The sequence below is a fragment of the Triturus cristatus genome, chromosome 5_2 (genome assembly GCF_964204655.1).
Source record: "Triturus cristatus chromosome 5_2, aTriCri1.1, whole genome shotgun sequence".
Lineage (NCBI taxonomy): Eukaryota > Metazoa > Chordata > Amphibia > Caudata > Salamandridae > Triturus > Triturus cristatus.
In genome coordinates this window covers 501,859,657-501,886,429 of record NC_140588.1, presented here as the reverse complement: position 1 = coordinate 501,886,429, position 26,773 = coordinate 501,859,657, and the positions used below count along the sequence as shown (strand labels likewise).

The 26,773-nt window shown below is 45.7% G+C and overlaps 1 protein-coding gene across 3 annotated transcripts in view; it reads right to left on the bottom strand.

Moving 5' to 3' along the window:
• Positions 1-267: 267 nt before the first annotated feature.
• Positions 268-26,773, bottom strand: part of KBTBD2 (kelch repeat and BTB domain containing 2) — a 214,918-nt gene continuing 188,412 nt past the window's right edge. For all 3 annotated transcript variants that reach the window (XM_085607504.1, XM_085607506.1, XM_085607505.1), the window contains one exon: positions 268-3,000. In XM_085607504.1, coding sequence (XP_085463630.1) covers positions 1,465-3,000 — 1,536 coding nt within the window. In that variant the 3' untranslated portion in view covers positions 268-1,464. The remainder of the gene's footprint in view (positions 3,001-26,773) is intronic.

Here is a 26,773-nt window from a genome sequence, read left to right as displayed (position 1 = left end):
CACACTATTCTCCCAGTCTTGCGGGCTAAATATACAAAACAGAAAAACCTTGAATGAAGAAACATGCATATTTTACATATGCTCCAACTACCAACTAGACGGATTAACTTATAGTCTTGACAACAAGCTGTTCTTAAATATGGAAAATCGGCGGTAGCAGTTTGCAAGTACTTCATTCACAGTAAAAGGCCAGACAGGCTCCTATGGAAATGATACATGGCTCGTTGAACATGCACAACTGCACCACAAGTAAACACCACAACAATGTTCGGTTTCTTTTTTTAATAAATTAATGTCATTCAAAATACAGTGCCAGAACAGGATGCAGCTGAACATGCTAGTAGGGTTTGTCATGAAGCACCTGTGCTCATGTAAGATTGGAGGTGGCGCCTCACTACTGCTAGTGGTTCCTGGGATTAATGCCAGAGCAGCACTAGGCATCTGCTCGCCTGCACAGAGTACAGAATATTCCTGAACAGTTCACTCTCCTCCCATCCCCCCCCAAAAAGGTCAAATAAAAAAATGATAGCTACAGAATATCTAAACACAATCACACTACAGTAATGCATGTTATTAAATTAACAAAACGACCTGGTTATTCCAAACTAAAACTTTGTTTTACGATGGAAAATACATCAGCAGCAGGAAGTAATATGCATGAGCCCATGTAACTGTAATACAGAGTGTGGAGGCGTTTGATTAACGTGCTCCACATAGACCCGCACTACAAGGGACTAGCAATTCTATTGCAAGCCCAGCAACTTAAGTCCACATCTGGTAAATTACCAGCTGCTTGGAAGACCTGTGTTCTAAAAGGACAGGTACAGATAGGTTAGTGAAAACAGAGAACATGCACCTAATAACAGCGACTGAACCTGCAGCCATGATTTGCTCTGCATGTTACCATAAAACAGAGATCCACCCTTGCTATAACTGGCAGATCAAATGGGATTTGGTTATTATTCAGGTTTTTCTTTCATGGAATTTATTTATCAACACATCAGTGATAAGTGCACCGGAATTCAACCTTGAGACAATTCGCTAACCAGTCCAGCACTTAAGAAGTTAAAAAATAAATGGAAGAATCTGCAGAGCATATTGTTTTACATACCACTCTAGAAATAGTAACTGCCTTGAAGTGAACTCTTCCTTAACGGAAACCCTTCAAAGGGCAAGGATCAATGCATTACACACAATTCAAATGCGTAAGCTGGCATTATATACACAAAGGTTTGTCTATTTGATAAAATATTTTTGATTATGGAAGCCTATGTCCCCATAAAAATTCACTAATTTGTACAGAACATTAACGGCTACAAACATGTTAATAGGGCATAAAAATAAAAACGTATTAACAAGAAGTCTGATGGTTTCCAGCCCAATTCTTTCATAAACAAAATGAGTCTTAGTTCATGAACGCTTTATTCAAGAAAATCTCGTGTCAAGTCTTTTAATCCCCAGAAGCTATACAGGTGGCAGAGTTACCATCTCTCCGTCCAGCTCAAATTCATCGCTCCCGTCCGGTGAGAAGAGATACGTTGGAGGTTTCCATGGAGATACTTCAAGGCAAGATGGGTAGAGCTTCCCTACGGTGCAGCGAAAGTCTTTGCCTAAATCCCAAAACACACGCTCAGATATTTGTTGCCGCAAAAACCACTGATCAACTTCCATATCATACTGGTAGATGGCATATTTGGCTCTTTCGTTCATGTGCGTTTCTCGGGTGAAGACACATAAGGAATTGGAGATAACCACAGCACGGACACAAGGGTCAGAGTATCGCTTTGCAGGGATATTGGCGGCCATCCTCCACTCATTTTTATTCACGTCGTACACTTCCACAGTTACAGATGACCCATCAACAGTGCTGGTTGGAACCCTTATACCAGAATTGTTGCCAATATGCAAACCTCCAACATAAAAAATGTTATCACCAAAATCAGCAGCTGAAGCAAAGCATCTACTAGTTTGCCGTGTAGCCATTTCCACCCATGTACTTGACCTTGGAAAATAACAGTATGTTAAATTGTGTGCCATAACGTAAATACAGTCATGTACAACTACAGCAGCATTCCACTGCCATGCACACGGCAATGGGCTTACCATAGTCCACTCATCCTTCTCAGAGTCATACCTTTCAACAGTTCTTCTATTGAGTTCGCCACCTACACTATCTCCTCCAATTGCATAGATATACCCTTCGCAGCAGACTAAGGAAGGCTTTAGGCGAACAAACTTCATTGGGGTCTTTGGAATCCAAGCATTTTGCTGTGCATCAAACCAGTAAAAACAATTCACCGTTCTAAATGCAGCTTGCAGTTTGCTTGCTTTGCTATGATTGCTTTTTGCGTTTTTCAGAGGAACTTGGCCACCTGCTATGTAGATGTCATTGTCAGGAGTTACAAGAGTACCAACTTTGTGCAAATCAGCGGGAGGATTGCAAAGCTTGTAAACCTTTTCTGCTTGGGGACTATAACAGACCGATGAGTAATAACCACCAGAGTTTTCAGCAGCAGCTTCGATGAATATTATCATTTCTTCTTTTGTCATACCAAGTCTTGGCTTGAAGAACCTGGGCATAGACTTGTACAAGCCTTGAACTACCACAGATTTATCGTTGGGTGGCAGACCCTGGAACCACGCACGCTGAATCACTTCTGAGAGAGCATCGATCCTGATGTGGCTAAGAACAGTGGACAAATACTGTGAACGTGAAACAGTGTTGTACTCCAGCCAGGACATTGCTGCCTCACGAACAGTCTCTTCTTTCTCCACATTTAAATTGTCACTACTTACAAGGTCTATCAGAAGTTCACTGGACAGCTGCATGAAAGCTTCCTGGTGGCAAACTGCAGTAAATTTGTGTTCCACCATCCTTTTTGCACTCTGTTTCAACTCTTCACAGCTAAACAGGTCAGCGAAGCTCAACAATCGCACACAGTTTTCGGCATTTATTTTTTTGATTAAATATTCTCTACAGCGATGCAATACATCATCCACCTGTAATTCAAAATAGAGCATAATTAGTTATGGCAATATTTTTTAAATGCAATATGTTTATATGTATACACAAGTTTGGAGTTTAGTGTAGAAGGCATTTCAGTGCTTAAAATATTTTTAAGGTGAAATCAGAAACTAAATAGATAATGATCAAGGCTAATTTCACACAAATTGTTAAAGAATTATGCCTCAAATTGAATGGAACCTCATCAAGCTACAGATTTAAAAAAAATGCAAGACAGCAAACCTTTTGCTCTGCTCCTATGTTCTGAAACTACCTCCCCCCCTGGATCTAAACCTTTCTTTGCAACTGGCTCTTCATCTCTTCAAGCAACACCACAATATCATGTAACACTCTGGAAGGTGAACACCAGCAGGCCTCCTGGTCAGAGACCTGCTCTCTCCCCCTGCAGCTCTGCTGTTGCCCAGCTGCCTGTGCAGTGCCCTGTGCAGGTAGGTGTTCAAGGTCCTCCTCCACCCGCAGGTTTCTCCTGCCTGCGCCACATTCCTGGTGGTCCAGTGGGAGGGTCTTGCTCTTTTGCTGGTTCCACCACTATCTGTATTGTGTTGTGCCCGTTTTTCTGTCTTACTCTTATTGTGCCTCTGTACTTTTATTTGTAATCTGTTAATTGTTGCCTTGCCATTCTCTGCCTGTTTTGTTTTTCTGCCCGTTTCCCTCTTCCGCCGCTGCTGCCCCCGCGGCCCCTCCCCCCTGCCAGTTCCCGCCTCCTAGCTGTGCTTCCCACCCCTCTTCCCTATTTAATGGTGGCGGCTGCTGCGAGGGTGTGCGAGCAAGACCTCTGACCTCCTGGTCAGAAGTGCTCTCTCCCCTTGCAGCTCTGCTGTTGTGCCACTGCCTGTGCAGTGCCCTGTGCAGGTCGGTGTTCGTAGACCTCCTCCACCTGTAGGCTCCTGCCTGCCCCTCATGCCTGGTGGTCCAGTGGGAGAGCCTTGCTTTTCTGCCGCTATCTGTATTGTGTTGTGCCCGTTTTTAGGTCTCACCTGACCCAGAGCTTGCGCTGGTCTGGCGAGACTTAAAGTAAGGGTTTAAAAAAAATGCTACCGCCGACCACAGCTGGCAGTGCGTGTGTGCGAGCGTGCGCTTGAGCAGAGGCCCCATATGGCGCGATTACTGCTGCGCGCACACCACTCGCTCACATGCACTGCAAGCTGTGGCCGGCGGTTGCATTTTCCGCCCATGTAGTAATGGCGGCACCCTTGCTTTAGCTTGAACATCTTAGGGTAAAGGCGGGTGCTGAGATTGCTTCAAAAGTAAAGAAAGACACAATTCTTTACTTTTGAAGCAATCTCAGCACCAGACTTTAGCTTAAGATGTTTAAGCTAAAGCACGGGTGCCGCCATTACTACAGAGCAGTAATAAACAGAAACAAGCATTGGCAAAGCCAATAGGTCTCGCTTTTGGGACCTTATAAGTATTTAGTTATGCAACCCTTGCATGGCTAAACACTTATAAGGTGCCAAAGGCGAGACCTATTGGCTATGCCCATGCTTGTTCTGTCTGTTGTCACTGTGCTGGTTTTTCTGTCCTGCTCTTATTGTGCCTCTGTACACTTGTTTGTAATCTGTTAATTGTTACCTTGTCATTCTCTGCCCGTTTCGTTTTTCTGCCCGTCTTCCTTTTTTGCCGCTGCTGCGGCCCCTCCCCCCTGCTGGTTCACGCCCCGCCTCCCAGCTGCGCTTCCCTCCTCCCATCCCTATTTGATGGCGGCCGCTGTGCGTGTGCGTCAAAGGTTCACCAAAGGCAAGCCTGTCTGCGCCTGACCGCGACCAGCGCCAGGGACACTGGTTCTCCGACCACCCACCGCTACGACTCAGCTGCCTTCCATGCCTAATGCCACCCACGGTCAGTTCTCCTGCCACCAAACTTCCGCCAACCTCTGCACCACCAGGGCCGGACGCCAACACCACCGAAGCCCTGAGGTGCATCCTCAATGTGCGCTGCCTGCACAGGCACCCTGTAGAAATCTGGGACCTCTTGACACTCTCACGCCAGGTGTCGCCTACTTCACAGAAACTTGGACCAACGCCACCTAAGCCCCCAACATTGCCACTGACATCCCAGACGGATACAAGATCCAGAGGAAGGACAGACCCAACCACCCAGGAGGAGGACTTGCCATCGCACACAAAAGCTCCCTCTGACTTACTGATGTTAATGCCTCCTATCGAAGATTTGTGGCCATTGCATTGCTGGTGGCCAAACGGAGGGTCTCCATGTGATGGGAGAGTAGGCTAACCCCCGCCACACAACTGTGGTTGCAGGACTTTACCTACTGTCGAGATCAATTGGTCTGCTATGCTGAGGAGCTGCCGGTCCCATCCCGGCCCCGGGATATCTGGTCACCTCTCACGACCTACTTATTGTCTGTGCCCACTATCTAGTCTCTTGTTCTTAGGACAATGCGATGGACATGTTCCTATATTATTGTGATGCGCTTTACCCCCTTATCCATGCCTCTCTCCCCTGTTCTCTGACTGCCCTGCTCATTTAGGATTGCATGTAGGCTCTTGACCTGCTCTCAATGGACTCTGCACTATTGTGGAATGCATTGATACCTGCCCTTGCACTGTGTAATGTACTTCATTGTGATGTTTGTCTGTTGCGTAATGATCAATGAAATTTAAAAAAAAAAAAAAAAAGCTACCTCTGACTCACGACCAGCTCGAGCGACAGCCCGCCCGCCACCAAACACCTCCATTTCCAGATCCAGACAAGCCCCAGAACGACCCCAAGAGGCACCCTCGCCTACAGACCTCCCGGACCTCGAACTGCGTTCACTACCACCATCGCAGACCTCATCGCGCCCCACGCAATTGTCTCCATGGACTTCATGTTCATCGGAGACCTCAACTTCCCCCTCGACAACCTCAGCGACCCCAACTCCGCCACCCTCCTGAACAACCTCGGACTGAAACAACTTGTCACCACCCCCTCTCACAAGGAAGGACACACCCATGACCCCATCTTTGCAGGAAGTAACATCCACTTCAGCCACACCACACAACCCCCGTGGACAGACCACCACTTCGTACACTACCACATCAACAAACCCACGCCGCCCAAACCTGCACCCCACCCTCCACGAAGAAACTGGAGCAAGGTCACCGAGGAGAAGCTCAACCACACCCTTAACCGCGAAGCCCCCACCTTTGCCAACCTCGCAGCCAAAGAACTCCACAGATGGATAACCAACTGCGCAGACTAACTCGCACCCCTACGTAACCCCAACAGACAGCGCCTCAGAAAAGCCACCTGGTTCACCGCCGACCTCTAAGAATCCAGACACACCTGCAGACGTCTCGAGAAGAACTGGAGAAACAGCAAATCCTCGGAAGAACGCCATGACAGAATACCACCAACACATCAGATCCACCAAAAGGACCTTCATCCAGAACAAAATCCTCGCCAACTCCAAGGAACACTTAGTCATCCAGGAATTCACCAAACCCCCCCAGCGATACCACGGATCTCACCCCCTCCAGGACCTCTTCAACAAGCCAGGCTCCTACTTTCATCTGAAAATCAAGGGCCTCTACGACAACTTCAACAACCAGACACCGGAATCCGAAAAAACTCCCTCATCTAGCAACGCCAGCCGGCCCAGCATCTCCTCCTGGACCCCAGTCACCACCAAAGACACCACATCGACCATGAAAGGCACCCACAGACCCCTGCCTTCCGCATATCGTCCACAGAGCCACCGTCGCAACCGCTCCGGAACTATGAAGCACCATAAACGCCACAGTCGAAGCCGGCATCTTTCCAGACGACTGGAAACGCGCAGAAGTCAGAGCTCTTTTCTAGAAGCCTTCAGCAGATCCATGGACAGGAACTACCACCAACCTATTTCCCTCTTCACGACTAAAGTCACAGAGAAGACTGTCAACATCCAAATAACGCAATTCATCGAAGAACACATCGTCAACCCCTCCCAATCTGAATTCCGCAGCAACCACAGCACTGAGACCGCCCTACTGCCCGCCACAGACTACATCCGCACCCTCCTTCCACCAAGGACACACCGCAGCCCTGATCCGACTCGAACTCTCTGCAGCATTCAACACCGTCTCCCACCACACACTCAAAGCCAGACTCCACGACACCGGCATACAGGGTACCGCCCTCGACTTGCTCTGCTCCTTCACCGGCAGAACCCAAAGAATCAGACTTTCACCCTCCCTCTACGAACTCATGGAAATCAACTGCGGAGTACCCCATGCTCTTCAACATCTACAAGGCTCTCCCCCACCCCGCCGCCATTGTCAGACAGCACGGACTCAGCATAGTATACTAGGCAGACACCCAGCTTATCCTCTCCCTCACCATGGACTCCATCACCACCAGAATCAACTTTCAGGAAGGATTGAAGGACGTCACATCCTGGATGAGCAGCAGCTGCCTGAAGCTCAACTCAGAGAAGATAGAGGTTCTGTTCCTCGGACCCTCGTCCTCAGCATGGGACAACACCTGGTGGCCCACCGCCCTTAGCAGCTCCCCGACGGACCACGCCCAAAACCTCGGCATCATACTCAACTCCTCCCTCTCCATGACCAGACAGGTCAAGGCAGTCTCCTCCACCTGCTTCAAATCACTCCACATCTTCTAAAAGACCTTCAAATGGCTCCCCCCCCAAATCAAGGAAGACAGTCACCCACACACTCAACCAGTAGACTGGACTACAGAAACGCCCTCTACGCCAGGATCAACAAGTCTCTGGTCCGCAAACTCCAGACCATACAGAACATCGCACCCAGACTTGTCCTCGGCATCCCTTGTCACGCACACATCACCCAACACCTGCATAACCTCCACTGGCTCCCTGTTGAAAAGAGAGCAACATTCAAGATACTCACCCACACCTACAAATGCCTCCACAACACCGGACCTCAATATCTCAACGATGGAATCTCCTTCCACGTACCAAGAGGAACCTCCGATCCGCTGAACTTGCCCAAACCCCGCGCATCCGCAGAGCAAGAACGGGAGGAAGAGCCTGCTCCAACATTGTGGCCAAAACCTGGAATGAGTTTGACATTAGACAAGGCCCCACCCTGCACATCTTCAGGAGGACCCTCAAGACCTGCCTCTTCGACTGACTGGAGCTGCCCCCCCCATCCCCCCCAGCGCCTTGAGACCCTCACGGTTGAGTGGCGCGCTTAAAACTCCCAGATTGATTGAGACAGGACTACTTTTTGTTCCACGTATTTTTCCCCTCTACTGCTCTCTTCTTCTACCCCCATCCTTATACAGTGATAGCTGGAATCTATATACAAAGCAAAGCAGCCTATGTATATCCTCTAATACATTTTGATATCCAACTCCTGAATCAATTATTTTATTATTATTTTAAGTATAGAGCCCAGAGACATAGATTACATTTTAAACGATTTAGGTCAGTAAGAAAGACACAGTATTGACAAATTCAAAAGTCTGGTGTTGGCTACTAGTCTTTTGGCTTTGTCAATGCTTGCTGTGTTTTGCAAATCTTTGTTGGGGAGCTGCTGGGCCCTCACTAACATAAAAAATTTAAAAAACATTTGCTAAAAGCAAATCTAATTTTTGGTATCAAAAGCACACTGTCAATGTGGTCACTGGCACTAGAGGCAACTATTTTGTGCGTGAATGTATTCCTTGTGAAGCTAGCCATTGACTGAAGTGGGCAAACCACTGCCCCATACAGCATACTGTAGTGGGCGGAAGGAAATGTGATTAATACTACAGGCCAATGGATAAATAGAGCTGCCTGAAATCCCCTAAAAGTAAGCATATAATATATAATTTTAGTAAAACCAAAACTTCTTGACTAATGTCAGACCTAAAAAGTACTGAGGGTAGATACGCGCTACAACCAAGTTCAAAAGAGTAGTATTTAGATAATCCGTGTGATGTGTGCTCCTGGGATAACTTCTTCCATTTGTGACGTCTTCTGAATATAGGATTGCTGCACATCCTACGTAGGGTGTCCCCCCCTGGGCACAACATTCTGTCCTGATGGTGGGCTCCTCCAGTTGTAAATCATCAAGTAATCCAGAAGGAGGATAAATCCGTCTTTAAATTTTATTATTTATTGATATTAAGATCCTTATGAAAATTCTCCTGTACAATTCATTTGGCTGAACTTAAATCGTGATTCCAGGATTAAGGTATCCAATGCATTTCGGGTATTTTACCCTTCGTCAGGGACCAGTCCTAAAACAAACTTATAATACTATGAGGAACTGAGGCTGTATTAATTCGACTTGCACAATGTTGTGGTGGTGCGCCAAGGTGCATGCAGTCACCCAAGTACCTACCAAATGCTGGTGCATCTATTGGAGCATTTATGTGCATACTGTGTTCAAAACAAAGGGCTTCTCAAACAAATGTCTAGTGGTGGGGGTTATGGAATCGCTGTAACCTTGTTATGAAACAGGTTTCCGTTTTAACAAATACGACAGTCTGTTTAACAGTCTGTGTGACCATGCTGCCGATACATTAAGAGGTGTTTGCGTGCCATTGGAGATGTTTAAAGATTACGAGCAGATGTGCCTAGTGTGTTTCAGGCGAAGTATTACCAATGTACATATTTTATGCAGAGAGCGCGCGTGTGTTTGCTAGTGCCGAGGAGTCTGACATGCTCGCGTATATCGGGTTTAAGGAAACGTGCTCTAACGTACTCGCTAAAACGGATTTAAGGCTTCGTGCTGAGATAAAACAATTTTCGTGCTCCTGAAAAACTAAACAAAGTTTTGTGCTACTGTATAGCAAACGGAACGCAAAACCAATATAAATGAACACAAATCCAACATCCGCACAAAGAACATGAAATCGGTTGTGGCCAATCATTTTCACGATCACCACCACAATATCAGTCATAATCCTTGAAGTGGTTGCTAAAAATGAAGGTCGAGACAACAGAAAACACCTTCCCCCTCGAGAGAACTACTGGATAAAAACATTGGACTGTATGAAACCCCACGGGATGACTGATCGTATAGAATATTCAGGTTATCTATGATTTTGACTTTCATAATCATGTATAGTATTTGGAACACCAACATTGTTGTCGAAGAAATAGAAGTAAGCCAACATATGCACTTTAATACTTTTAGTTTTATAATAATCTTTACGGACTTAATAGACTTTATTATTCAGATTGGTTTAGTTAAAATACACTTGTGACATCTACTTAGTTACAATATTGATATACCCTTTCACAACATAGGAACTAGGATTCACACTATTAGTTATATCAACACACACCATTCCAAGATGTCTGCCATAAACTATAGTAGCTCACAGTCCTTCCTCGGTAACTAAAACACTGGGTTTAAACACCGACACGCAGACACTAAGGAATTCACCACATGAACCGGATTTAGCTGATGAGAACAGCCAAAGACTGGATCCTAAGTTATTGCTATACAGTAGCACAAAACGATATGTTTGGTTTTTCACGAGCACTATAATTGTTTTATCTCAGCACCGAACAGCACAAAGCCTTAAATTTGGCTTAGCAAGTACGTTAGAGCACGTTTCTTTAAACCAGATATATGCGAGCATGTCACGGACTCCTCGGCACTAACACACACGCGCTCTCTGCATAAAATATGCACATTGGTAATACTTCACCTGAAACAAACTAGTCACATCCGCTCGTAATCTTTAAAGATCTCCAATGGCACGCTAACACCACTTCCTAATATATCGGCAGCATGGTCACACAGACTGTTAGACTATGTCTTATTTGTTAAGACGGAAACCTGTTTCATAACAAGGTTACAGCGATCCTATAACCCCACCCCTAGAAATTTGTTTGAGAAGCCCTTTGTTTTGAACACAGTATGCACATCAATGCTCCAATAGATGCACCAGCATGTGGTAGGTACTTGGGTGACTGCGTGCACCTTTACGCACCACCACAACATTGTGCAATTCGAATGAATACAGCCTTAGTTCCTCATAGTATTATACGTTTGTTTTAGAACTGGTCCCCGACGAAGGGTAAAATACCCGAAATGCATTGGATACCTTAATCCAGTTATCACGATTTAAGTTCAGCTAAATGAATTGTACAAGAGAATTTTCATAAGGATCTCAATATCAATAAATAGTAAAATTAAAAGATGGATTTAACCTCCCTCTGGATTACTTGATGATTTACAACTTGAGGAGCCCACCATCAGGACACAACGTTGTGTCCAGGGGGACACATCCTACGTAAGATGTGCAGCAATCATATAGACCTAAAAAGTAGGCAATGTACTCCATCATTCCAGCAACCAATTCAGAAAGTGAGAACTCTGCTCTACCATCCGTTTACAACTTTCCTCTGAAGAAAAAAACACATTCCTCAGTTGTTTAAAACGTGGAATTCTTGATGCTATGAATAAAACTCCCAGCTCCTGCAAAGCCCTCTCCATCATCCCTTCCCACCAACTTGCTGTTTACCGAACCACAGTACTACGTGAACAAAAACCATACAATGTGTGGTAGGACTTTGGCCTCTCTACCCTGAAAGTAAATATAAAACTGGTTTCATCACCAAACGTGAAGTAGCTTCCAGTGTTTTCAACAAGTGGCGAATCAGAAGGTAGAATATATATAATCTATAGAGTCTATTTCATAGTGAGCTATATACACTACACTCCGGATTGAAATCCCCTCAATTATTTTTCTAAACCAACCACGAAACAGTGGAATTATGCATGATAATCTCAAATAGGCTGAGCTGCAAACACAGGCATTCATACCAGAGTCCTTATTTCTTACTACAAGCTACTGCACTGCAGCCATAGTAAAACAGCTCGAACGGCATCATCTCCAGGGACACTTAAAATAAATACATACTATCAGAGATCTGGATATAAGCGGTGACAATATATAACAAGGTAAAGCAATATGATTCCACCTTGGACCTACAGACTGGTGTTCAAAGATCTTAATGATCACCCAAATGTAAAGGATTTGAAAAGGTACCTCAGTGTGCGGCAATATCTTATTGCCATTTAGCTAACACACAATATTGAAATACTAGTATATGTTGATGCATGTATAGTTATCAGCAATAGTCATCAAACTTTGCTAAGGTCTAACCTTGGCCTTTGAGGCCCAAGTCAAAGTCTGCTCTGTGGGATCCGACTTTTCCTCTCTCTCATTTCACCTAGTCCATTACCAAAATCCCTAAGCAAAGTCCTTGGGCAAGATGCTTAGTTAAATCTGAAACATCCAGTTTCACCCTTCAAGTGACCATCTTTAAATTAAGAATAACTTACGGAGGGAAAAATAAATAAATAAATCACATTTTCACTAAAATACAGAAACTCAATATCATTGCTCATCAAAACGTCATTTCAAAACCAACACTTCTCCAGCCTTGACCAGCTGTCCTTGTCTGATATACATACTTATAATACCTCATGTGAAGCCTGAAAGCACCCCTAGTGGCAGCGCCCTAATTGATCTGAATGATTCCAACTGTTGCACAAGGCTCACTTTAAACTTGGGACAATAGCAAATCATAACCCATAGGTCTTACAGTAATTTGGGATATTCTGCCATCTCAGTACCATGGCTCAAACTACGCGCCATTAAATCCCAACCACAAATGATCCATCCAGCGCAACTTAATAGCACACTATTCACCTGATGACATCTTGGTCTCATGCTTTGGTCCTCATTCCATACGTCCCACACAGGTATCTCAGTGCCCTAGGCCACCAGCAACAGTCTCCATCTCAAGGCACACTACTCCTTCCATGTTTGCCCTCAAGCTCCACTGGTGATTCTACCACATCGTCACTAAGGGAATCCCAGGGAAATATCGCTATCCCCTTGGGGCATGCATCTTTCCCCACCACTGTTACCACCACACAGTCCAATTGCTGCTTTCCATCAGATGTCATGTTTTGTCATATATGTTCAAAGTTTAAACCAAGTCCAAATGAGGTTTCTCTGGAAAGATGGAGACCTCCCTTTCCCTTGTGGCTCTGTCCTAGTGGGCTTCTTTCCTTTCTGGGTACCTTGGCAATTACCATTGCTGTTTCATGCTGCTGGGAACCCTTCTCATTTCTTGAGCTCGAAGAATGATGCACTCGCCCCTTCTGTCCAGTCCTATCTGCAGTTCACTAAGAAACTGTTGCATGGGACCTTTCTTCTTCAGTGCCTCCAAGTATTGAGACTTACTGAGCACTCCTCACAGAGGAGAAGGTCAAGGATTCAAAATTGTTTGATTTCATCCCCCCACCAAGCCAATTCCAGTTTATTTTTGCCACAGGTATCAAAAGTGGGCCCAATGTGCCTTACCTCCATCAAGTGTTTTCTAAACCATTGGATCACTGCATTCTTCATTATTGGATTTTTCACACAGTCAATCAAATCCAGCAAGTCATTATTTCGACTTAAGTGAAGACAACTCAGTAGATCCACCGCACTTTCAGCAGAGCATAACTTCGGAGTTGCACAAGTCAACAAAATATTACAGCCATGCTATCAAATCTACACCCATGGTGTTGAGGATACAAATCTCCTAGAGGACACAAAGCAGGGAGGGAGCAGACCATCCACTTCACCTAGAGCTGCTGAGGTTCCCTTAGCTGCTTTCACCTTCATTTTACCTACAAGACTGGCTATTTTTAAATTCTTCTCGTCAGTGCCCTGTTTTTGTCCTTTCCAGCCCTCCCCACATCCTCCTAAGAGATTGCTATTCTTGCTTCAAGCAAGCCTTTTTGATATTTGAAGCTACAATTCTCTAATGCCATCATCCTCTCTAGCCTTGACTTCAAAGAGGACCAGCTCCTTCATTCACTCCATCGCCTGTACCTGGACTGATCCAACTCCTGAAAAGAAAGCAAGTCTCATTGGGAAAGCGAAGTGACTCACTGTTTAAGAAAAATAAAAGTATTTAAATAAGCAGGTTAGTAAACAGAATAGTTAACTAGAGAGCAACAGTGTTTTCAAGAGCAGAGATACAATCCCCATTTTAATAGCTCTTCCAAGCTCAACGTAAAGTTTTCTTTAACATCAGTACCATGAGTAATGTTAACCTAAGGGGCTGCGCCCAGGTGCAACTCTATGGATGCATATAGGTGTGTTTTAAATTTATTTTTTAGAAGCGATTACCATGGATAAGGATACTAGTACCCAAATCTAGTTGGTAACCTTGAAAGAAAAACAATCAATTTCCAGTATGCAGGGCGGATTATGGCTATTCCTTGACCCCAACCACCACATCCCAAAAATAGATTCCCACCCAAAAAAAAAAAATCTAGGCATTCCAAGTGACAAGTCTATGAGGACGTCCAGAGAGGTACACAGTCGAGTTAATTTTTGCAAGGGATCAGTCAAAGTCGTAACTGGTCATCTTGCTTATGGTTGGAGACAACAGAAAACAGTGCGCAGCTCACAAGGAGTGGGACGTATTAAAAGGGTCTGACACTTCGCTCAGATAGAGGGTGTGCGTAGTACAGCCTAGACAAGGACTGGCCTCTCCTTTCAGACCATTCTCTCACATGACGGATGTGCATAGTAGTGTGCGGCAGGGGTCTGTCCTGTCCTCTCCTTCCAGACCTTTCTCTTAGATACCAAGTGTGCGTAGTACGTTGTGCGACTGGACTGGCCTTTCTGCTGAGACCTCTTTGAATAAGTGCCCGTAGTATGGTGTGGGGAGGGACTGGGCTTTCCTTTCAGGCCTCTCTCTCAGATGACAGGTGTGCATAGTAGGGTGTACAGAGGGACTGGCCTCTCTGCTGAGGCCGTTCTCTGTAATGATCGATGTACATTATAGGGTTTGGAGATGAACTGGCCTTTCCTTTCAGACCTCTACGAGATTACAGATGTGCGTATAGGTTGTGTAGAGGGACTGGCCTCTCTGCTGATACCTCTCTATAATGATGGGTGTGTGTGCATAGTAGGGTATGGGGAGGGACTGTCTCTTTACAGACCTCTCTCTCAGATGACTGGTGTGCCTAGTAGGGTGTGGGGAGAAACCAGTCTCTCCTTTCACACCACTTTCTCAGAAGATAGGTGTAAGTAGTAGGGTTCATGGATGAGCCTCAACTCTACTCATAACTCGTCTCAAACTAATGACCATAAATAGTAGTCTGATAAACACCATCCCCATGAAGGCTCCCTCCTACAGTGATACGTGTGCATAGCAGAGTGTATTCTATCACCCACCCCTTCATACTTTTCACACTCGCGAGTCTTGCTAGATCTTAACAAACTTTTAAAAAAAAGAATGAATCTTCTATTCATCGCAGCAGTAATCTCTTACACACTTCTTCTCAAGAACAAGGACCACAATATGCATTCCTACTAATAGCGTATTGAGAACTTATCTACTCTTAACTATTCATGATACTGCGAAAGTCCAGCAAGACCCTAAATATTAGTTATAAGAAATATACATTTATTATCTTCACTTTATCCTTTAGACAGCTCCTCTTAAAACATAGGGGGACAGCACGTCTTTCTGCCGGCCCCTTATATAACGTTTTAACTTCACTTCCACAACACAAGTAAACAGTAAAAGCGGCCATTTCATTTCCAACATTCCAACAGCCAACTAATCGGAGAACTCGAAAGCTTGGAGGTTCACAGGAAAAACAGGCCTCTGGACCAATCAAAGGCCTTTATTTTTCATTTTGGGGTCTTGCGGTACGCCCGTTGGACTCTCACGAGCCCATCTGTCAAAATACACTTAATTTTCACCCTTAATTTCTCAAAAACTGCTGTACGAATACACAGCAAAACACAAAAAGCACATTCTGCAGACCAAGATCTAGCTTCCTGCCAAGTTTGGTGTAATTACGTTCAGCAGTTTTTGTTGTAGCCCTGCCTACAGAAGTCTATGGAAAAAAAATGCAGATTTTTTGTTTTGGGACCTCACTTTTTTCTTGGCCCCAGCTTGAAGGATCATCATGAAACTTTTCAGGAAGGAGTGGAGGTGGATGAACTTTAAAAAAAAAAAAAAGTTTTGTGAAGATCCATCAAACAAGGCCAAAGTTATAAGCAAAACTAAACAAGCATTGGCATAGCCACTAGGTCTCGCCTTTGGGACCTTATAAGTGTTTAGTTAGTGACGATTAAGTGCTTTGGGATGGGTGAAGCGTGCAGGTGAAAGGGGGAGAATAGAGTGCAAATTGAGAGCATAACGGGAAAAGGGTGGGGATGAGATATGGCTTAAGGCCTACAGCTGCTGCTTTTGGAACCGGGTTGGAATCCCGACGTTGTTTTAACACCCTGTGATCCTGGGCAAGTCACTTAATCTCCCTGCACCTAAAGCAAAGTTAACTTGCCCTTCTATAATATAAGTGTTGATCTTGTAAAACGCTCCAAATCCTTCTGGTTGAGTTCAGGCTATATAAAAAACGGAGCGAAAGTAGTAAACATCACCAGAAAACGGACTGAAAACACAGAATAGTTTGACATACACATTTCACATGCCTTGCAACGCCAGCTTTCTAATTAGGTACCTGTATGTGACTTAAAATGAATGGGACAAGAAAGAGAGCAAAAGAAATTAAAGAGAGAAAAGAGAAGAGAGCGAGGCAGGCATGGATCAAGGGAGGGAAGAAAAGGGGAGAGGACAAAGAATGGTTGAGCGAGGAAGAGAGAAGACAGACGGAGAATGAGAAAAAAGAGAGGATGGTGAGAATAAAAGAGAGTGAGACATAGCAACAATTGATTGAAAAATGAGAAGAGGCCGAAGGAAGGAAGAAAGAAGAATGTGCAGAGGAAGACGGGAGCGAGATAAGAGAAAAGTTTAAAGAGGTATAGGAAAAAATAAGAGAAAAGAGATTAAGAGTGGGAGGAAGAAACGGAGAGAAGGAGGCATAAAGCGAGAGGGAGGATTAGAGAGAGACTACAAAGAGTGAGACAGAGAGAGAGACCAGAGAGAGAGTGGGGAATGCCAGGGCCATAAAACCGTTGAACCCTGCATATTTTAATGTAAGCAATTTTCTTCAAGCGTATTATTTCTTTTTGAACATCACGTTGTCAGTCATATTGTCGGCACACAAAAGCTTTTCTGTTCCCATTTTTAAAAGCTGTTTTTTCACGAATTCCAAGACATCCCTTCCTTGACAATACAGAGAGACCATGATTGGGGCGATGGGGGAAGTGGCAGTTTTTGGGTGGCGCATAATTGCACAGTGTTGGCCCGGCTGCCCATTCCTCCGCGGATTTGGCATAGAGGGAGGTTGACAAGAATTGGAGCAGTTTTGTCTTGCTCTAATGGTTTGTCCAGAGCAGTGATTCATGTTTTCCCCTAAAGGCTGCCCCTCAGCATGAACTCTGGGAGAGTGCACACCCACCTCAGACTCCCCGCAGGGGAAGCCTGAATAAGCTCCCGAAAAATGACCGTAAAGGCGCTTTGGCTCCTGCTTTGCGCCGTGGAGATGTGTAGCGCGGAGGCACCAGGGAGAGGTACGTGACGTGAACTGCGCCAGCACGGCCCGCTTCCGAATTCCTGCGTGACACTGTACCTAATGCTGTATTATCGCTGTGAATATTAATTTATTAAGCTGTTTAGGAATAGGCATTTTAAACATGGACAGCTAAAATACTGGGTTTTTATGGGGAATATGTAAAAAAAAAAAAAAGCTGTACTCCACAAGACAAGAGCGATGTATTCACTTATGTATTTATTTTAAGAATTTTATAAAGCGCGCTAGCTTGTGGCAAGGAACCACTTCATAAACCGGACCTGGAAAATGTGTTTACGTTGCGCATTTTCAGGCTTTGTGAAGCTTATCACTCTGGTCTGTTTCATTTGCAGCCTGGGGAATCGTCTCAAAATGAAGTTGGTCTCCAGAGTCAACAAGTGCTGTTTACAGAAAACAGTGCCCGGCCGCGGCCACAAAGTGAACACGACGTGAAGCTTTTGAAATCCGATACCGAACCGATGGCACACAGCGCCCCCTGCTCGTAACCGCAAGAATAGGCCATGAGCAGATACATGCAGACGCCTTTGAACAATTGCGGGATGTCTTTTATTAGAAAGACACACGCAAAGACCAATGAAAAAACAAAACACTCACGAGCATGTGGAAAGCCCAGAGCGATTACAAGAAGTCGTTCTTCCAGAGCAGCGCTTGCGTGCTGCACTAGGCTCGACCTAAAAAGCTCTGTCTATGAAAAAATAGACTTATCGATAACTACCTCGTTGCTACTGCCACTAGGAGATCTATCTATTTAACAGAAAGGACCTTTTATGGATTGAATCTTTATTATTGATTTGAAAAACCAGCAAGTGTTACAATTACACAGCAGAGTGCCTGATCGGTCCTTTTATAAGAACAATACCGATAAGGGATGGAAAGTTGCGGGCAAAAGTTGCATCTATTTGTCTATTAGCGCACAATAATAAAAGAAGATGACTAAGAAACGCTTGGCCTACTGCGGTATCCTTGTTCATCGTTGAATCAAGACAATGGTGTTGAGGAAACTTATGGGCTTTCTTCCATACACATCTGCAAAAGGGAAACACCTGCAAAAAGAGCTGTGGAAGTAGCTACAGTCCTTGCCAAATGTACCCTATGCTCCCATGTGAAGGTCGTCCTGCCTTCTGGTGACAGAAGGCTATAGCTGCTGAAACCCAGCGTGTCCCACGTTGTTTGAATATAGCATGTTCTTATCTCGGAGGACCATTAGATAGTAATAGTTGCTCAGATTTCGTGAAGTTCGGTGTTCTCTTAATGCGGAATCTAAGAAATCCAAAGTTCTCTGCTTATCCTTAGGATTGTTGAAAAAAGTACTGAGAACAACTGGTTTGTTAAGGCACCTGGGAGTAAACTGTGGCTTGTGCCTTCGGATGACTCATCTTGAAATTGTATACATTGTTTTTTCACTGCAAAGGTGTGAATCTCGTGTCTTACCGAGATCAAAGCCAATGACCAATCTACTTTCCAGGATAAGTAATTCATTTCTGCCTTACGAAAAGGCTTGAATGGATGCCTCATCAATTGTGATAACATTGTATTAAGCTTCCATGGAATTGGCGATTTTAGACAGTGAAAAAACTCTAAAAAGACATCGCTGAACTCCGTGATAATTCTCTGCGACCACAATGACAACTGGTTGGCTGGCCTACATTGACAAATTGCTGCCAAATGGACCTGTGTTGGTAGTTAAGAAATAGGATGTTTATGTATGCCTGCGAAGAAACAGGATGTAGCCGGATTAAAACACCATCAACACAGACAATGTTGGTTTTGTTTCCATTATTTACATTCCTTTGACGGTCAGCTCAAGTGGTGGCCCATTGGCTTTTGGTAACTGGAACATGTTCTGTTCTCCATGTAATGCTTTGAGGGATTATACATTTTCAAATCTTGTGCAGTAGCAAAGAAATAGGATGTAGACTGATTAGAACGCCATAAATAAAAAAGGTTTCCACTTGGCTACATGTGTTTTGGTTGTTGAATCCACTCTGGGGTTGTACAGTATCTCCCTGCAATATTCCTGGATGTATAGGGGATAATATTCATTGTGTTCTGGAGCAAAGCCAATAAATTAAGCGATTACGGGTTTGTATGGAGAACTTGGCTCCTGTGCAAAGTTAAGTGATTGGCTAATGTAATGTGGTTGGTTTCTGAAAGGAGAAGCAGCTCTGTGCACCAGTACTGTCTAGGCAATAGTGGTGCTATTAGAATGAAATAGCATGGTTCTCGTTTTATTTAGCTTATGACAGTGGTAATGCTAGGATTGGTGCAAAGGCGTAGTGTGAAGATTTGGGGTATTATATGGTAGGCTCTGCTGCTTTACCATGGAATACACTCTCAAAAAAATTATCTTGGGTACAGTCAGGTTCGTTTGTACAACCTAAAGCTTAACTATGGGTAACAGGGCTTGACCAAAGGAACTTAGCGTAAAGCATTGAAATGTACCAAAGAACGAAATAAGAAAGCCACGCAACACGAAAAAACAGAAGTCACCAATTCATACAAAAGATTACAGTCCTCAATGAGCAAAGTCCATTAGAGTGTTCCTGAGATACAAATATTTCAAGCTTTTATATCACTCTTTAATTAAACCGCAAACCAGCAATGTCAATTTAAAGTTTACAAACTTATGAAAAGTTTGTAAAGTTAGTTTGACTTGCCCGGCTTGGGTGGCCAAATCAGACAGGGAGAAGGTCTGGGGGGGGGGCCAATGGGGTAGATTTTGACAGTTAGCAGTTTCCAGTTTAGTTCCAAACTTTACAGATCGACCGCCATAAACGTTAATGGAGCGGTCTTTATTCGAAGGATACAGATGTTCAAGGATGCTCCAGATGCTGTGCAGTAGTCAGTTCATGGGTCAGGTGGGACGACTTTAGACATACAAGTCAGGGTCCCCCGAAGATCTTTGAGACTTTAGAAGGCCATCTGCACCTAGGCTACCGGTCTCCGTGTACTGAGGTCCCAGCAAAATCCTTTGGTAGGGTTTTTTATATTTTGTATTTCCTTTATTGAGATTTGCAATGAACAATCACACTAATATTGCATGATAATACATAGTATCTCAAATCGATTGAGTTAAATCAATGACAACAAATGCATAACCCAACAGTAAACAGGGTACCGGGAGCAACCTCCTGAAAGACTGACAATAATGCTCAGTGGATTACATCAAATGCAACTGTTTTCACAATTCCTGCAATGGATCAAGGTTTTATCCTACTTTTATAGAGACTATTAATAAAGCAACCAGTCAAGATCATATTACACTCTCCCAGTGCTCTATTCTATTTAACTATGTCTACATTTGCATTTCAATCCCCGTCAAGTGGGTATGCCAATTAGTTATTCTTCAGTGGTTGCCAAATGTCTTGTGGGCGTGAAGTGGGTGGTAACAGAGTGGCGTATACATCACTCAGTCGCAATAAATCATGTCAGGGAGCCAGGCCCTCAGTCTGTGTTTTTGTTCTGTCCCAATTTAAAGAAATTTGTCGCTTTGCGAGGAGTAAAGCGATTGCCGTGAACCTTTACTTTAAAGGTTGAACAAACCCCAGCAACCCTGTCAATGGTGCAGGTTGTATAGTCTGCTCCACCACGAGAGATATCCGTCGAAAAACCTCCCCACAATATGCCTGCACCGGCACGCAGTTCCACGCAAGGTGCGAGAAGTTGGCATCAGAAGCAGCGCATCTAGTACATGCGTGTGAGATGTTAGGGTCCATTTTAGCCAATAATATCGGGGTTACATACGCTTGGTGTATATATTTCAAATGTAATAGTTTATGGCGATGGTTATTCGAAATATAGCGCGTTTGTATGCAACGATAATGCCATATGTTGTCCGTTATTGGTGTACCCAGGTCCCGTTCCCACGCCACCTGTGCCGGGTGCCAACCGCTGGACGGAGGGATAATGAGGGAGTATACAGGCGTGAAACCAAGTGGGTACCGTCCGGGGAGGCTACAACTAGCGTGGGGGGGTCCCCTCCGGTTCCGTCGAAGCGTCCGGCACAGCTCCAATCAGGGACCCACGGGCCCTGTGAAGGAGGAATCTGTCCATGTAAGGATCATCCCCATGAGAAAGTAGTTCTGTCGTGGTGCACGATCGCGAATCTTTAAACAGATCTTCAACCTTCTGGAGTCTTTGTTTGGTTAATGCACGCTTGGTAAGAGTTTGTGGTGGGGGGTAGCCAAGCGTTATCTGCCAATGGTATATGTGCTGAGTATAGAAACACATTTTGTAGATACCGCCGTAGTTTGGTCCATGCCCAGCACTTTGTGGGAAGTGTCTGAATCTCAGTGAGGCAGCGTGGCAGGCCTTGTGGTAATAGAGCGGATAGCCGATTAGGATGCACTTGGGAGCATTCGGGCTTAAGGTACTGGAGTCGGGTGTCAGGGTGATACCAGTAGTATGTAAAATGGACCTGAGCAACGAGGTAATACAAGTGAAGATCAGGGACTCCAAATCACCCTAGTTCATAAGCCATAATTCAAGTATTCCAGCTTATGTTTAGCAGCCCAAACAAGTCGAATGAGTAGGGACCGGAGTGGGGGGGGGGGGGGGTGTTCGAACACCATTAAAGGGGGAACTCTGAATCTTCTTGGGTAGTAGCCGGTGTGAACGGGAACATTTACAACTTGGTCCAGTTAATAACCATCACCCCAGATCGGACCACTTCACGCAATAGTGGGGACAGATTAGTTGCCAGTTTCCAAACAAATAGCATGACATCATCGGCATAGAACAAGGCAGCAAGGGGAACCGTGTGAAACTGTAAGCCATGGTGGAAGTGTCGTCCTGTATGTGTCACGCAAGGGGATCCATGGCAACTATAAATAATAGGAACGAGAGGGGGCACCCCAGTCTGGTGCCACGTGTCAAAGGAAATTGAGCTGTTATTTTACAGTTTAGCTTCAGGAGGGCAACGGGGCCAGAATATAACAGGCGTACCAAATTTAGAAATCCAACTGGACTACCCAGTTTTTGCAGCACCGTGTACAGGAAAGGCCACTCCAGAGAGTCAAAAGCCTTTTCGGCATCAAGGAGAACGACCGCAGCTGGCAATGTAGGCTCTATTTCATTTATCACTGAGAAAATAGTGCTCAAATTAAGTGCAGTAGATCTGCCAGGGACAAAACCCGCTTAAAAGGGGCATTATAAGGTGTCTACAAGTAATGATAGATGGGTAGCTAGTACTTTGGCAAGGATTTTATAGTCATGATTGAGTAATGATAATGGTCTGTAAGATGTACAGTGGCGTGGCAATTTACTTGGCTTGAGCAGAAGCAGGACTATGGCTTTGTGCATAGTTGGGGAGAGAGACCTGTTCTGCAGGGTTTCCTCATATACCTCCAGTAGTCGTGGGCCTAGCTCGTGTTGATAGGCTTTATAGAACTCTCCCGATAGCCCATCAGAACCCGGAGCACGGCTACTGGCCAGGTCTTTAATTGCCTGTTTAATTTCTTCGTCATCTATCGGGGAGGCTAGAAACTCGCGCTGCCCCCTCCTCCAACCAGACCATGTCCTTTGGTAGGGGTTAGTGCCCCTCTTGAGCGACCAATTTGGACTTCGACGACTCTCCCATTTCCGGTGGATTGTGGTGCAACTTTTGGCCATTGAGGATCGGTCTCTTGGAGCACGGTAATTCCTCTTTAGTGGCTATCAACGTACCAGTTTGAGCTTTGTCAGTGGTGCTGCTCTCGGGGCCCTTGGAGTAACTGCTTCAGTCGAGGGACGACTTTATCCCGAGCCAGGAGCCACACTGATAACGTTGGTAGCCCAAGATGCAGCAGGTGCAGTCCAGCAGATGGTGCAGCCTATCTTTGTGCCATCCGGGGGGTCAGCAGGGCAGTCCTCCTTCAAGTTCCAATGTGATTGACGTTCAGGGCTACAGGGGTGCCATATTTATCCCAGGAAAGTTCCCTGCGGGAACAACGTGGTCACTAGCCAATGGGCTACTAGGCCCCCTCCTGGTAACTACTTTTCAGCAATGTGTGGCACCTAACAATCTCGGAGTGCGCTATTATGCCCACTGCCAAGATGTCTGCACCTTTCCTGTTATGAGTTTGGTAGCATTCCCTAGAGGTGTGCCTACCTGAGGGCTACACACTCACGGGATAACTGGTTTGGGCACTGGTCTTCTCTCTTTGTCCCAGTCTCTGGCGCATCTACCTGAACAAAGGGCAGCTCTTTAGGAGAGTTATTGCCATTTGCCCCAAAGTCATCTTTGCCTTTGATGCTCGCCTTTTGGGTTAACACTTCGAGTGGCTTCCTGCAAAGGGGAGGTGACACCTCTCTCTGTAGCGGGCTGCTATTTTGTCTAAGTCTGGGAGTCATTCACACTACTCTCCAGTAGGGCAGAAAGAAGTCTGTTGGCCAGTGCCAGTGAGAGTCTACTGGACCAGCTGGGTCACACAAGAGTGGCAACTTGCTAAAGTTGCATTACTTTGATAGAGATATTAAATTCGACCTGGGCATCAAGTCAGGTTTATTGCCACAATTAATTTGATACCTTACAGTAGTACCCAGTTAGGTAGTCCTATTCAAAGGTTAGCTAGGCTGAGGTGCCAGCCTGTAACCCCGTATTAGCCAATGGGGGCTACTAATTTTCCCACCCACATCAAAATGACAACTTGAGGGGTTTTGCTGCTATGACACATATAAACATACATGTCCTACTTCATAATATACAGCTCCCTACCTTCGGTCTCTACAGGCCTTCGTAGGTGAGACTTACATATACTGTTAAGGGAACTGGTGGCTTTGCGATTAGTGGTAATGGCAATATCGTACACCATCTTAGTAGAGGGCTGCCTGGCTGCCAAAATAACGTTAAAGACTTCGGGGAGAAGGTCAAAAGCTATTAACCGCTGCTGCTCAATCTCCATGCATGGAGGCGCACAGTTGACCGGTTTCTGGTTAAGGACCCTCTCCTTGCCCCTTTCCAGAGCCACAAGGATGACCTGGGCCCTGTCGTTCCGGATCTTCTTCAGAACTCTGTGCAGGAGTGGTATGGCGGAAAGGCATACAGCAGGCCTGAGCGCCACTCGCAATGAAAAGAGTCAGAGAGCAATGGTCACCTTGGAAACTCCAGCACGCAGTACTGTTGACACTGCGAGTTGTCTACAGCGAAAAACTAATCTAACCATAGTTCTCCCCACTGCTGAAAGATACCTTGCGCCACCTCAGACTGGAGACGCTATTCATGATCTGCTAGGCATAGACGGCGGAGTTCGGCCACTCTGCCAGGTGTTGAATCATCAGGGTTATGCCCTGTTGTTCCAGCCATAACCAGAGACGCAGGGCCTCTCGACAAACGGTCCACAACCCCACCCCGCCCCGCTTGTTGGAGTACCACATGGCAGTGGTGTTGAAATGCTTTCAATGCCCATCGATTCGCACGGAGCTCCAACAGATTTATGTAGACTCCTGACTCCGCCGGAGATCAGTATCCCCTGATCTCCACCTTGCCCAGATGGCTGGTCCATCCCAGGAGTGATGCATCTGTTACTACTATGAGTTCTGGCTGAGAAAGGGAGCGGGGTCTGCCGTTGACCCAATCACAGTTAGTCAACCACCACTGCAGATCTCTTGCAGTTCCTACCAACATCTGGACCATGTCGGTGAGATTTCCTCCATGTCCCACTGCAGAGCCCACACATGCCACCTGGCATGCTTTACCAACAAGATGCAGGAGGCCATGAGGCCCAACAGCCTCACAGTCCATCCCACTGAAATCCAGGATAGAGGTCTAAACATCGGAATCATAACCTGAATATCCTGGACTCGCTGCTCAGGAGGATAGGTGAGAAACTGTACTATGTCCAGAACTGCTCTGATGAAAGGGAGCGTTTGAGAAGGAGTCAGGCATGACTTCGGCACGCTGCTAGTGAACCCCAGCGAATGAAGGAAGTTTGCCATAGTCTGGAGATGGGAGACTACTGCCTGGGACGAGGACGCCTTCAACAGGCAGTCGTCGAGGTAGGTGAAGACTGACACACCTAACCTGCGCAGATGAGCTGCGACCACATCACCTTGGTTAACACCCGAGGGGCACTAGTAAGGGCGAAGGTGAGCACGGTAAACTGAAAGTACTCACAACCTACCTTGAACCGCAAGTAACACCTGTGGCCCGGCAAGATGGTGATATAAAAATACACATCCTACAGGTCCAATGATACCATCCAGTCTGCTTGGTCTAGGGCAGAGTGAGCATCTTGAACTTCTCCTTGAAGAAGAGTTTGATGGTCTGAAGATCTAAAATGCATGAATACCAACCACTGTTTACTTACGAAACCAGGACCCTTTCTACAGCTCCGCTCCCTTGGCCAAGAAAGCTGTAACTTCCTCTTGGAGCAATCTCAGATGATCCTCCGTCAGCAGTTACTGATTTGGCAGTGTGGGAGGTGGAAAAGAAAGAAAAGAACGAGAATAGCCTTCCTGGATGATCAGCAAGACCAACTTGTCCGATGTTATGGATCTCCATTGGGGGAGACGATGACGAATACTCCCACCAACTGGAGTAGTGTGGTCCTGCAGTCAGCCTGGGAGTGCTTGGAGGCTGCTGGGGACAGTGTGGCCGACTACTTCTGAACTCCATTCCTGGATCGGAATTCAGTGTCCACGTCCTCGCACGACTTGGGCAGTCTATGCAGGACGGTGGCTAGGATAGGGCTGACGTGGCTGGAAACCCATTTCGTTGCCATGAAAGGCGCGTAAGGAAAACTGTCCATGAGCGGTGGAGGAGAGGCCCAAGGATCTGGCATTAGCTTGAGAGTCCTTGAACCTGACCAGGGCTAAATCTGCCCTTTCCCCAAAAAGGCGGGTTCCATCAAAGGGCATGTCCATCAGATTGGACTGGACATCAGCCGAGAAGCCAGTTGTTGAATTCAATCTGCTCAGCGGATCTATTGCATCTAGGCCACACCGTATGGGGAATTTTGCTGCATCGCTCCCATCCTTGACTGCTTGGGAGAGCACAGCCCGGGCCTCCTCCGGGACTTGTGGCAGCACTTGCGCAACCGTCTCCGAAAGGGAGTGAGAGAAATGGCCCAATAAGCATGTGGTATTCATTGACTACAATGCCAGGCTGGAGGAATAAAACAACTTCTTCCCAAATGAGTCCAACCTCTTGGATTCCCTATCCGGAGGGGCAGAAGGAAACGTCTTGGCAAGTAGAGGCCTGCACCACCAAAATTTCAGGGGTGGAATGTTGGCTGAGGAACTTCGGGTCGCCAGGTGCTGGGCGATGCCATAGACCCCTCCCATTCCTCTCCTGAGCCTAGCATATCTTCAAAGGGCTCAGGCAACAACATAGAATCCCTGGGTTCAA